The 12,705-nt window shown below is 53.1% G+C and overlaps 1 protein-coding gene across 1 annotated transcript; it reads right to left on the bottom strand.

The window, feature by feature from the left end:
• Window positions 1-2,290: 2,290 nt before the first annotated feature.
• Aplp1 (amyloid beta (A4) precursor-like protein 1) lies at window positions 2,291-12,641 on the bottom strand. The gene is made up of 17 exons (XM_013026285.1): window positions 12,506-12,641; window positions 11,336-11,479; window positions 9,592-9,724; window positions 9,274-9,386; window positions 8,863-8,996; window positions 8,559-8,743; window positions 7,815-7,945; window positions 7,375-7,449; window positions 5,805-5,963; window positions 5,583-5,711; window positions 4,972-5,071; window positions 3,864-3,939; window positions 3,632-3,657; window positions 3,405-3,475; window positions 3,110-3,172; window positions 2,821-2,964; window positions 2,291-2,713 (listed from the first exon to the last, which is right to left on the bottom strand). Exons 1-17 carry the CDS (start codon window positions 12,626-12,628, stop codon window positions 2,615-2,617), a joined length of 1,905 nt encoding a protein of 634 aa, XP_012881739.1. The 5' UTR covers window positions 12,629-12,641; the 3' UTR covers window positions 2,291-2,614.
• Between the last annotated feature and the right edge of the window lie 64 nt (window positions 12,642-12,705).

Raw genomic sequence — 12,705 nt, 5'->3', positions numbered from 1 at the left:
TGGGTGCTGTCCCTCACTCTTCAGCTCAAGGCTAGCGCTCTACCACTTGAGCTACAGCGCCACTTCCGGTTTTCTAGTGGTTTATTGGAGATAGGAGTCTCACGGTCTCTCCTGCCGGGGCTGGCTTTGAACCACGATCCTCAAATCTCAGCCTCCTGAGTAGCTAGGATTACAGGTGTGAGCCACCAGCGCCCGGCGCCCATTGTGATTTTTAAAAAGGGGCAAATCTACAACGTCTAGTGTAAAGGGCTTTTGTTTATCTGTTTATGTGAGGACCTGGAGCTTGAATTCAGGGCCTGGCTGCTGTCCCTTAGCTTTTTCACTCAAGACTAGTGCTCTACCAGTTGAGCTACACCTCCAATTCTGGCTTTTTGATAGTTAATTAGAGATAAGGACCATATACTTCTCTGTTCAGGCTGGCTTTGAACTGTAATCCTCAGATCACAGGCTCCTGAGTAACTAGGATTACAGATGTGAGCCACTGGCACCTCAACTTTTTTTTTTTTTTGGTCATGGGGCTTGAACTCTGGGCCTGGGTGCTGTCTCTCAGCTCTTCAGCCCAAGTCAAGCACTCTACCACTTGAGCTACAGCACCACTTCAGTCTTCTGAATTGTTTATTGGAGATAAGAGCCTCATGGAGTTTCTTGCCTGGGCTGGCTTTGAACCATGATCCTCAGATCTCAGCCTCCTGAGCAGCTAGGATTACAGGCACCTGGCCTTAACTTTTTTTTTTCTTCAAATATTTGAGAGGCTGGGAAGGTGGCTCAGTGGTAGAGTGCTTGCCTTGCACGCATGAGGCCCTAGGTTCGATTCCTGAGTGCCACATAAACAGAAAAAGCTGGAAGTGGCACTGTTGCTCAAGTGGTAGAGTGTTAGTCTTGAGCTGAAGAGCTGAGGGACAGCGCCCAGGCCCAGAGTTCAGGCCCCCTGACTGAAAAAATTAAATTAAAAATTTGAAAATAAGGGGTTAAAGAGTGTGGTTTAGTGGTAGAGTGCTTGCTTAACACATATGCAGCCTTGGGTTCGATTCCTCAGTATCACAAAAACAGAAAAAGCCAGAAGTGGTGCTATGGCTCAAGTGGTAGAGTGCTAGCCTTGAGCAAAAGAAGCTCAGGGACAGTGCCCAGGCCCTGAGTTCAAACCCCAGGACTGGCAAAAAAGAAAAGAAAAGAAAATGTATTTAATTAATTAATTTGCAGGTCCTGGAGTTTGAACTCAGGGTTTGAGCACTGTCCCTGAGCTTTTTTTGTTTAAAGCTTATTAGCAATCTACTACTTGAGCCACAGCACCACATCCGGATTTTTCTAGAGATGTCTCATGGACTTTTCTGCCCAGGCTGGCTTTGAACTGCAATCCTCACTTCTCAGCTTCCTAAGTAGCTAGGATTACAGGCATGAGCCACCTGTATCCGTCTTTCTTTTCTTTCTTTTTTCTCTTTCTTTCCCTCCCTCCCTCCCTCCCTCCCTTCCTCCCTCCCTTCCTTCCTTCCTTTCTTTCTTTCCTTTCTTTCTTTCTTCCTTTCTTTCTCTCTCTCTTTCTTTCTTTCCTCTCCTTATTTATCCCTAGGCTGGCCTTGAAACTGAGACCTCCTCCCCTTTGCCTCCAGTATGGGAAGGATTACAGTCATGCGTCAACCACACTCGGCCTACAGTGCACAAATTGAATTCTGTAGTGAATTAGCCAACAGCTTAGCAAAATGGTCAAGCATATACATGCTGGGAGCCAACCTTCCTGGGCTGAATTCCTATTCCCACTGTGCCCAGATGCAACCTTAGGTTCACGCTGTAACTTCTCTACGTAGATGGCGTTAGATGAGTTCCGTTTCTATGGGCCAACACCAACCCTCTCAGTTCTCCAGCAACATCTGGAGAAGGTTAACCCCAAAGGTTACACAGCCGGACACGTGCAGGGGCCATCTCTCAACAGGCCCCTGTAGACCTGCCATGACCCTCTCTGGGACCACGGACTTGGGGATCTGGCAGACACACGTGGGAGCCTCCGCGGTTCGGCACCATAGAAAGCTCCTGCTCAGGCGCAGAACGTCCAACCAAGACCACGCCCCTCCGTGAGCGCTAGCACCCTCCCCATAGCCCCGCCCACATGTAAAGGGCCATTAACCAGTCAAAGACGTAAAGGAGGCGATGAGGGGCTTGGGGGGGGGTAGGAGGTGGGGGGGCGCAACCGCACAAGCAGCTGTGCTTACTGTCCTTACGCCCCGATTCTCCCAGAGAGACACAGGATGGTCTAGTGGGGGAAGAGGACTTTATTGGTATGTTAGTTGGACAAACGTGGGAAGAGGAAATCCATGGAGGCCACAGACACTGGGACCAAAGTAGTGGTCACCTTAAGAAGCAATAAATTAACTTACAAAATAAATTAAGGTGAGGGAAGCGGAGTTGTCCCAAGGGGGAAAGGGCAGCAGCTGGGGATAGCTGGGGATTTTATTTTATTTTTTAGGGATGGAATTTTGGAACTGGGAAAGGGGAAAGAAGAATGAACTTGTCGAGACTTCCCTCCCCCACCCCTAGGCTGGGAGTTGGGGGGGGCGGTCTTAGGGGATCCAGGACCTAGAGGGGTGGTCTGGGATCAGCTGACAGTGGCAAGGGGGCAGGTTCAGGGTCGTTCCTCCAGGAAGCGATAGGTGGGATTTTCATAGCCATGCTGCTGCAGTGCTCGAAGCTGCTGCTCCTCCAGGGTTAGCATGGGGTCCACCTACAACAGGGGATAGGGGGGCGAGGAAGAGGAATGGGAGGTGTCATGCTTTGAACTCCCAGAGCTGGTGGTCCATCCATGCCCAAACCACATCCCCCTCTCCTCACCTCCACCACTCCGTGGCTGATAGTCCCATAGGGCTTCTTCCTGCGCAGGAGCAGCAGGGACAGGACGATGAGGGAGCCCCCTCCAGCTCCCACAATCAGCAGACCAGACACAGCTTCGCGGGACACGCCTGTCCCAGCTGGTGCCTGTGGGGAAGAGAAGGATGGGGGGGGGGAGAGGGAGGCAAAGGCATCTTTGAGGCTCACCTTGGATTCTGTGTGTGCTTTGAGGTCTCACTAAACAGACTAACCTCTAACCTTCCCCTAAATGTCCCATGCGTCTGTCTCTTACCAGTTCATCTCTCTGGATCTCTGAAGAGTGGAATGGAAAACCCCTTGGGGCAGACGCATTGACCTGGGGCGGAAGGGAGAAGAGGAAGAGTCATAGGACCTAACATGCCCCCCTACCTCAGCTTAGGAGGGATCCCTCTCCTTTCCCAGTACCCAGAAGTCCATGCCCTCCAACCCTGGTCTTAGGAACCTATAGCACCTCCCTCTCTCAGGACCAGGAGTCCAGGTCCCCTCCCCACCTTCCCTCAAATGCCTCCCCTTTAGCCCCCCTCCCCGCCCAGGCCCAACATGCTTACCTTCTGCTCATTCTGCTCCAAGGGGAGTATCTTCTCTTTCCCAGGGGATGGAACATCTTGTTCTGTGGACCCTACCCCTCCCCCCAAGTTCCATCTCACTCTTGAGGGTCCAGTGGTAGATTTCACCCCCTGGAAGCCTGGGGTTCCCAAGTTATGGACCCTTCTCCATTTAGAGTTTAGAATTCAGTAGGCTTTAGTGGCTGGGGTCTGCTCTGGTTGACACTCACCTTTTAGAAGGGTCTTGGGGGTGTCTGCTGGCAGCCGGAGGGACAAGGCAGGAGGAAGAGTAAAGAGAGGAGGCCATTGTCATAGAAATAGTGGAGAAAGTTCTTCCCTGGGCTGATAACCAGCAGACTTTGGGGAGATCAGTGGTGATACTGGTGTCTTAGCGTTTCCTTCTGGGGTTGTCTTTGTTCGGTTCTCTTCCGGTCTTTTGGTTCTGATTGGTTAGGCTGATCGTTCTCCTCCTTGTTGGTCGCTGGGATGGTGGCTTTCAGTTTCTTGGGTCGCTGGTGTTCCGGGTGGGGGCGTTCCTCTGTGGGCTGGGTTGGTGCTTTTGTGCAGGTTTCTCGGGTTGGCTTTTTTTACTTGTTCTACCTACGGGATGTTGTGCGTGATTCTTGCGCTGTTTGTGCGGTGGTGGTGATGTCGCTTGTTGTTTTAGCACTTTGCTCTGGCATGGTGGTGCGGTGGTTGTGTCCTGCGTTTTGCAGGCAGGATGGAGGTTGAAGTTTCGCGAGTCTGGCTTTGTTGGGTGTTAGTCGTTTTGGGTTCTGGTGTGGGTGATCTTTGGGGGTGGTGTTTCTTGATCTGGGGTGTGTGTAAGTTCATGGTTTTTGTTTTTTGTTTTTTTTTTTGTTTTTTGGTCAGTCGTGGGGCTTGAACTCTGGGCCTGGTCGCTGTTCCTCAGCTCTTCAGCTCAAGGCTAGCGCTCTACCACTTAAGCCACAGCACCACTTCTGGCTTTCTGGTGGTTAATTGGAGATAAGAGTCTCACGAGTTTCCTGCCCAGGCTGGCTTTGAACTGAGATCCTCAAATCTCAGCTTCCTGAGTAGTTAGAATTACAGGCGTGAGCACTAGTGCTTGGCTTCCATTAGATTCTTATCTCCAATGAACCACCAAAAAGACAGAAGTGGAATGTATCTCAAGTGGTAGAGCACCCACCTTGAGCAAAAAAGTTCAGGGACAGTGCCCAGGCCCTGAGTTCATGGCTATCCTGCTGGAGACCACATGAAGAGGCTCCATGGAAAGACAGGCCCTATTTGGAGAGGGAAAGAGGCACTTTTGCCACAGTCCCAGCCTCCAAATGATCCACCAGTTAACTACAGCTGCACACCTGACTATTGGCAAGACCACTGGAAGAACCACTCTACCCAACCCAGACCACATGGCACTATCATGAATGAAGAAACAGGGCTGTTGAATTGCACCACTAAATTCTAGGGCTACAAAGGCTAGATCATTGAAAAGGCATGTGTGTGTATAGGGGGGAGGAGGGAGGTGTTGAGGGCTGGGGTTCAAGGTCTCCCTTCAGAGATCTGGAATGGGGGCCGATGGGGCACTCACGGATCTGGGGTCGCAGCTCCTGAGCTAGGTGTGGGTTCTGGTCCAGCAGCCCCAGGCTTTGATTCATCCTTTCCTCAATTACCTGGAGGTGGGTCTGTACCTGTGGAGAATAGAAAATAAAGGCTGAACTGGGCCATACAGGCCTGAGAAGAAGAAAGTGAGTCAGGATGAAGGGAGAATTTCAACAGATTGCCAGGAAAAAGCTCATACAGTCCACCACAGACAGAATGTAGGATATAAAAGGTCAGGAACTGAGCCGCAGGATAAAGGAAAGTGCAGAAGAAACAGGATACAAAAAGAAGGGAGAAGCTGGGTGCCAGTGGCTCATATCTGTCATCCTGGCTACTCAAGAGCTCAGATCTGAAGATCAAGGCTCAAAGCCAGCCCGGGCAGAAAAGTCCATGAGACTCCGATTTCCAGTTAACCACCAGAAAAAAAAAAAATGGAAGTGGTGCTGTGGCTTAAGTGGTAGAGCACTTGCCTTGAGCTGAAGGGACAGGGCCCAGGCCCTGAGTTCAAGCCCCACAGCCAAGAGAAAAAGAAAAGAGAAGGAAGAGAGGTCTGAGGGGCAGGGTGAACAGGACAGCTAAGGTCTGGAGGTGTGTGAGCACCTGGAAACGCATCTGCTGGGCCTTCTCCGGATCCACAGCGGCTACGTGCTGGTAGTGGCGCAATGTATGCCTTTGTTCCTTCTGCTCAGCACGCAGGTAGCGCCGCAGGGCCATCAGTACACGCTCTGCCTGTGGGAAGGACGAAGGCTGCCAAGGCCTACCCTAACCCTTGTCACCTTCTACTCTCTGTCCCCCCCTCCCCCCCCCCCGTCACCGCCATACCTGAGGTGGATCTCCCTGTAGTGCTGCCAGGAAGCCCTCCAGGGCAGCTCGGCGCTGGTCATTGATAAGGGCGATGACCCGGGTGGCATGGGTCTCCACCAGACGTTGGCGCTCACCAGATACCTGCTCCTCCAGGGTCTGAAGAATGGACTGGAAGTGCTGGTGGTGGGGGAGGGGGTTGAGAACAGGAATGGGGGACTCAAAATGAGTTAAGCAGGATACCAGTGGCTCATGCCTATAATCCTAGTTACTCAGAAGGCGGAGATCTGAGGATCGCAGTTCCAAGCCAGCCCGGGCAGGAAAGTCCATGAGACTCTTATCTCCAATGAACCACCAGAAAACCAGATGTGGTGCTGTGGCTCAAAGTGGTAGAGTGCTAGCCTTGAGCTGCAGAGCTCAGGGACAGTGCCCAAGCCCAGAGTTCAAGCCCCACAAAAAAAAAAAAAAGAGTTGAAAGAGCCCAGGAAGTTGGTGGTTCATGTTTGTAATCCCAGCAACTCAGGAGAGATCTGAGAATCCTGCTTTAAAAGCAGTCCTGGGACAGGATCATCTAAGAGACTTTCTTTTTGTTGAGTTGGTCATAAGGCTTGAACTCAGAGCCTGGGCATTGTACCTGAGCTCCTTTTGCTCAAGGATAGCACTCTACCATGTTGAGCCATTTCCAGTTTTCCGGTGGTTAACTGGAGATAAAAGTCTCCTGGACTTTCCTGTGTAGGCTGGCTTTGAACCTGGATCCTCAGATCTCAGCCAGCTCTGGACTCTTTGAGACTCTTATTGACAATTAGCCACCCAAAAGCAGGAAGTGGAGCTTTGGCTCAAATGGTAGAGCATCAGCTTTGAGCAAAAAAGCAAAGGGACAGTGTGACCAGGGTCTGAGTTTAAGCCCTAGTATCATCACAAAACAAACAAATAAAGTGAAAATTAAGTTAAAGGGAGTCTGGATAGGCAGGGCTATGGTACAAGTGGGAGTGGGGTTCAGGGGTCTTGGCTGGAAAGGGTGGGCTTATAAGGCCAGGTAAAGTGGGAGTAAGGGCTCAGCCTGCTGGGAGCCAATCTTAGGGTGGGAACCATTTGAGACCAGAATGGATCAATGTTAATATGATGGGAACCAAGAGAAGGCAGGGCCATCATACAGGCCTTCATGATACTCATGGCCGGGACCCAGGGTTGAGTTGGAGGCTGACTTGAGTGGGGTGTGCATGGGATAGGGCTGCACCAAGGCCAGGATGAAGGAAGTGGAGCCAGAGTTAGACGGCTCAGCTTGCTGGGGTGGAACCGAATCAACCAAGTGAGATCAGAGGGGCGGGGCCAGAGCCAGGGGCCAAGGTCTAAAAGGGTCTTGGGGCTTGGCTTGTGTGAAGACGCCAGAGATGGGGGGGAGGAGTCAATGTAAATAGGGCTATAGATGGCCAATCAGAAGAGAGCAATGACAGGTCAAGGGGGTGGGGGCCTGCAAAGGCCAAGGGAAATAAGTAGGAAAAACGTTGAAATGCATGGGGCAGGTCTAGGCTGAGAGAATGTACGGGATAGGGGAGGTAGACATGAAAAGGATCATGGCATGCTGACCTACCTCATTCAGGGCCTGCCTGTCGGCTTTAGGCAGGTTCTTGGACTGGTTGTCAGCCATGGCCCATTCACGCATCACCTGGGAGGGGGAAGGGGAGCTTTTGGATCCAGGAATCCACCCCGGTCCCCCACTCCACATTCACATGGTGAGTGATCCAATCATTCAAAAACACGGGAGGATCTAAAAGTCTTAGTCTTACTGGCTTTTGGCTTCCCAAGAGGGAACACCCAAAAAGAATTGAGAGGGGACAGTGCCATGGACCAGAGTTTCCATAGCATGTGGCGGCATCTCAGTGGGTCTCCAGGTGGGGGAGTGGAAGCTTTGGAAGTGACGTTGAGGGTTTTTAGGGTTGAAGGAGGCTGGGGTAGCGTTTGAAGGTAATCTCCATGTGTTCTTGGTATTTGGGGGAGCTCTGTGGTTGTTATAGGATGGGGGGCTGTCACCTCATTAATCTGGCGCATTCTGCGCTCCTCCAAGTCCATCTTGGCTCTCAGGAAGCCTTCATGCTCACTGACTTCCCCAGGCATGCCGAAGTAAACATCCACACCGTCGGTGGGCCTGGGGGTGGGGGTGACTGCAAAAACCAAGGATCAGGCTGAAGAATCATGTCCTCGAGAACATGGGAGGAGACCATCACCCATGCAGTTCAACCACAGCAATTACCAAGCTGGCACTGTGGAAATGTATTTCTGGCCCCTGGCTTGTATTCACAAAGCTCAGAACGCCCCCCCCTTTTTTTTTGTTCTGGTCTTGGAGGTCGAACTCAAGGACTGAGTGCTGTCCCTGAGCTTCCCCCCCCCCCAAGGCTAAGCACTCTACCACTCCCTGTGCCACAGCTCCATGTCCAGCTTTTTGGTGGTTCATTGGACATAAGAGGCTCATGGACTTTACTTTCTGGGGCTGGCTTTGAACCACAAACCTCAGATCTCAACCTCCTGAGTAGCTAGGATGACAGGTGTGAGCCACCGGCACCTGGCACAAAATCCTTTAATACAGTCTTTATTTCCAATGACCCCGGGGACCTATCAAATGGTTTCTCCACTTCGTAGTGCCTCCAAACCTACCAGTCCCTCTGCATTTATTGCAGGCTAGTGCTTCCAAAGCTACTCCTTTCTCTTACATCGCCTCCATTGGGCCTCCCTCACATGGTGAAAGAGGACTAGGAAGATGGCTACTTCTGCCCTCACCTTTGCTGGTCAATCCTGGGGTATGGGAACTTGGGGGTGGGCCTCTTTCTTCCTCCTCTTCCTCTTCAGCTTGGGGCGGCTCTACGAAGTAATCATCCACTGGTTGTAGGAGAGACTCCTCCTCTTCTTCATTCTCACCCCCTTCTGTTTTGGCACTCAGGGGCCAGGACCGGGTGGAAGGGTCACTGAGAAAGCAGAAGACTCAGGAAGTAAGATCCATCCTTTACCTCTTGGTACCTCTTGGTGGGAGAGGGGGGTGGGGTTGGGGAGGGGGGTGGGAGGGGAGTGTTCCCATCCCACTCACCCAACTGCTGTCCTAGATGGATCGGGGGTGGCTGGAGGAGGACAGCAGACATACTCCACACCTCGGAACCGATCTGCACCACAGGGCAAAAGCATGCCCGAGCCATGGAGGATGAAGCCCTGGGAGGCGCAGGCCTGTGGGAAAAAGAGGCCCAGAGGCCAAGATTGTGAAGCAGGAAGGGGATAAATGGAGAGTCTGATAACTGGGTCTTGGGCTGGTTTTCTGGTTTTATTTTGAGGGGGGGGATGGGGTATGGAGGGGGCTGAGGGATGGAATTTCTGTATGTTAGTGGGAAAAGCGGCGTTGTTGGCCCAAACTCCTGCTTTCTGTTGAAAAAGGTGGTCAAAGGCTTTGGGCTCTGGTCCGTGGTGTATGGAGGGGATGCAGGGATAGGTGGAGCAGGGTTCTGACCTCTTGAGCCTCCTGATGTCTCCGAGTTGAACTCTCACACTGGTCCATGCGCTCCTGGTGCAGGAACCGGCAGCCTTCTGGCACTAGCAGGGCCTCGCTGACAAATTCACCAGCTGGGGAATGTGGGTATGTGGAAGGTACCGGAATGAGATGCACCCACAGGCTACAAGTCCGCCCTCCTCAGAATTCAAATAGTTTATCCTCAGGCGCCTCTGCCTGACCAGAAATGCAGGCCACCTGGCCCTCTAATGTGGGCCAGAGACAGAGAGAGAGACTCCGAACCTGGTCTCAGGTCCCCACCCCCAGTCTGTGACTCACGCAGGCAGAGGAAGGGCACAACGTGGGGATGGGGGTGGGCACAGCGGCCGTCCCGGGTGCCCCCGCACCAGCTTTCCATGGGGATAGCCTGTTCAGCCTGCTCCACACGAGCAATGTGTAGCTCCGGATACATCTGCAGATATCAGCGAGGGGAGATGAGCCCACTGCCCTTGCTTGCTAGTCATTCGAGCTCTTCACTGGCTGTGTCCTTTTCTAGATTCTGTATGCCAAAGAACTTCTCCATCCTTTGGGCCTTGCTTCTCCATTGAACCATCCTTAGATATCTAAGCCTTGGTACTCACTGGACACCCTTCCACCCCACCCTCTTAAAAGTTCCTTCATCTTAGCCAGGTGCCAGTGGCTCATGCTTGTAATCCTAGCTACTCAGGAGGCTGAGTTCTGAAGATCATGATTCAAAGCCAGCCCAGGCAAGAAACTCCATGAGACTCTTGTCTCCAATTGACCACCAGAAAACCAGAAGTGGCGCTGTGGCTCAAGTGGTAGAGTGCTCATCCCTGAGCTGAAGAGTTCAGGGACAGTGCCCAGGCCCAGAGTTCAAGCCCCATGCCTAACAAAAAAAAAAAAAAAAGTTCCTTCATCTTGTCCAGTATAGGCTTGTCTAGTTGCCCTATCAACTCGAGTCACACCTCCACTTGCAGCTTATTTTTTGTTTGTTTTTGTTCGTGATGGGGCTTGAATTCAGGGCCTGGGCACTGTCCTGAGCTTTTGTGTTCAAGGCTAGTGCTATACCACTTTGAGCTACAGTGCCACTTCCAGCTTTCTGGTGCTTCATTGGAGATAAGAGTCTCACAGACTTTCCTGCCTTGGCTGGCTCTGAACTGCCATCCTCAGATCTCAGCCTCCTGAATAGCTAGAATGACAGGTGTCAGCCACTGGCACCTGGCTCAATTCCAACTTTTCAATAGTTAATTAGACACAAAAGTCTCACACTTTTCTGCTCAGGCTGGCTTCAAACTTCAATCATCATATTTCAGCCTCCTGAGTAGCTTGGATTACAGGCATCAGCCACCAGTGCCTGGCTGGTACTGGGGTTTCATCACAGGGCCTCTAGTTTGCTAGGCTTGTGCTCTTTGCTCTTCAGCCACACCTCAGTCTCCTGTTCAGCATCTTTCTCTTTTACCTGTCCATAAACTAATCTCTCTAAGACCACCGGTCAGGAGACAAGTGTTCCCTACCATCCATCTACCCTGGACCCCATCACGATCTTTCATGTCCCTCCCTTTTCTCTGGCCTCTGAGTCCTTGCTCATTTTACATTAGACCTGTCCATTCCTGGCCACGCCTCCCAGCTAGCCAATCTCTCACTGGCCTCCATCACTCCCCCCACCCACCCCCACTTTGCGGGCCCACAGCCTCTTTTTTGTCTTAGCCCCACCTCTCCTTTGGCCACGCCCACTTACAATCCTTCTTTACAAATCCCACTAGCTTTCAACCCTCTTCCCCCCCCCCACCACTTAACTAATTGTCTTGATTAGCTGACGTCTTTGCTCCCTTCTCTTCTCTCCAGATTGTTTATCCAAATAGTTTTGGCTTAGCTGCTCCTGGAGCCACACCCCCCTACCCCTCCCCTTAGCTCCCCAGCCTTCTTAACATCTCTAACCAGACCCTGCTGCCTTTTGCACGTCTAGCTTCTCTTAGAGGTGACCTCGTCGCATTTGGGTCCCGCTTAACCGCTGACCAGCCGCCACTCCCCACACCCCGGCCGCTGATCTGTCCCCACCCACCTGTCTGCAGTACTCCAGCGCACGCTGGGGGTCCCGGAGACAGCGCTGTGAGTGCTGAGAATCTGGTTCCCAGCGGCCCGTGCGCAGATCTCGGTGAAGGGTTAGGTGCCCACATAATCCAGCCACCTGGGCAGACCCTGGAGCCTGGAAGTGGAGGCAGACAGGGCATTGAGGACCCAGTGAGGCAAGTGAAGCACCTGCTCTTGTACCCCAGATATTCAGACCTCTGCCCATCAGCCCAGAGCCCTCTTCCTCTAAGGACCTGGGTGAAGGGTTCGTTCCCGGGGAAACAGCTCTCTTTAGGGCGGGGGCGCCCCCGGCTCTCCCGTTGCTATGGCAACCCAGGTCCCCCTTCCTCCCTCCCTCCCCCCTCTCCCGGGTTTCTTGCGGCCTTGTTGCTGCGGAGACAGGCTCCACCTCCACCCCCAGAGCAGCGGATCTGGAGCACCTCCCCCTCAGGAAGGGGTTAAATCTGAATCGTGCGACAGGAGTGGGGGAGGAGGCCCCAGAACCCAGGTGTCCCGGCCCCCTCCTCCTCCCTCCATCCCTAGATCAGGCTCCCATAGCAGAGGGGTGCAAAGATGACACACAGGGCCTGGTTCTCCCGCAGGCCTGCATAACAGGCCTTTGCCGACCAGAAAGCTCCCTCCCGGTTGGAGGTTGGGGGTTGGGAGTACTGTTGGGAGGCCTGGATCACTGGGTTCTAGAAGCTGGACTAGGGATGGAGAGGGTGTAAGATCCTGGCCTGGATTCTGGGATCCGTGTACCCTGGCTGCTGGTGGGGGCAGGAGGTGGAGGGAAAGAGGGGTGAATCGTATGTTCAGGTGTTGAGGGGCTGGGGTCTGGAGAGAGGGTCTGGAGGCGGGGAGGGTTGCTGAAGACCAATCCCTAACACTGCAAAGGATAAGAAGACCCGGGGAACTGACAGACAGACGATGGAAGGACTGGGGCCTGAAATCTTGGGGAGGGGGGTGGTTTCACAAATAACACATCTGTCTGGAAAAATAATCATTATAAACAACAACAACACCTGTGCTTTCTGCCCTTGGACAAGTCCGTGAATAGGGTAGAAGAGGGAGGGGAGGGTGTCCAGAGGTCAGGTCCTACCCCTTCCCCATCCCCTTCCACCCCCGTCCCTTCCCCCACCCGCGCCCTCCCCCCAGGCCTCACCTCGGCCCCACCGGGGCTCCCGATGGCCAGCTGCGCGCGCAGGAGGAGCAGCAAGAGAGACAGCAGCAGAGGTAAAGGTGGCGGCGGGCCCCGACCGCGATCCACCGGGTTGCAGGGCCCCATATCCCGGCCCTCACCTCCCGTCAGGTCCCCAGCACCCTTCACCCCACCCCGCCCCTGGCTTGGTCCGGGCCCAGCCC

Source organism: Dipodomys ordii, unplaced genomic scaffold, assembly GCF_000151885.1.
Source record: "Dipodomys ordii isolate 6190 unplaced genomic scaffold, Dord_2.0 Scaffold92, whole genome shotgun sequence".
Classification (NCBI taxonomy): Eukaryota; Metazoa; Chordata; class Mammalia; order Rodentia; family Heteromyidae; genus Dipodomys; species Dipodomys ordii.
This window is presented reverse-complemented; position numbering and strand designations above follow the sequence as displayed.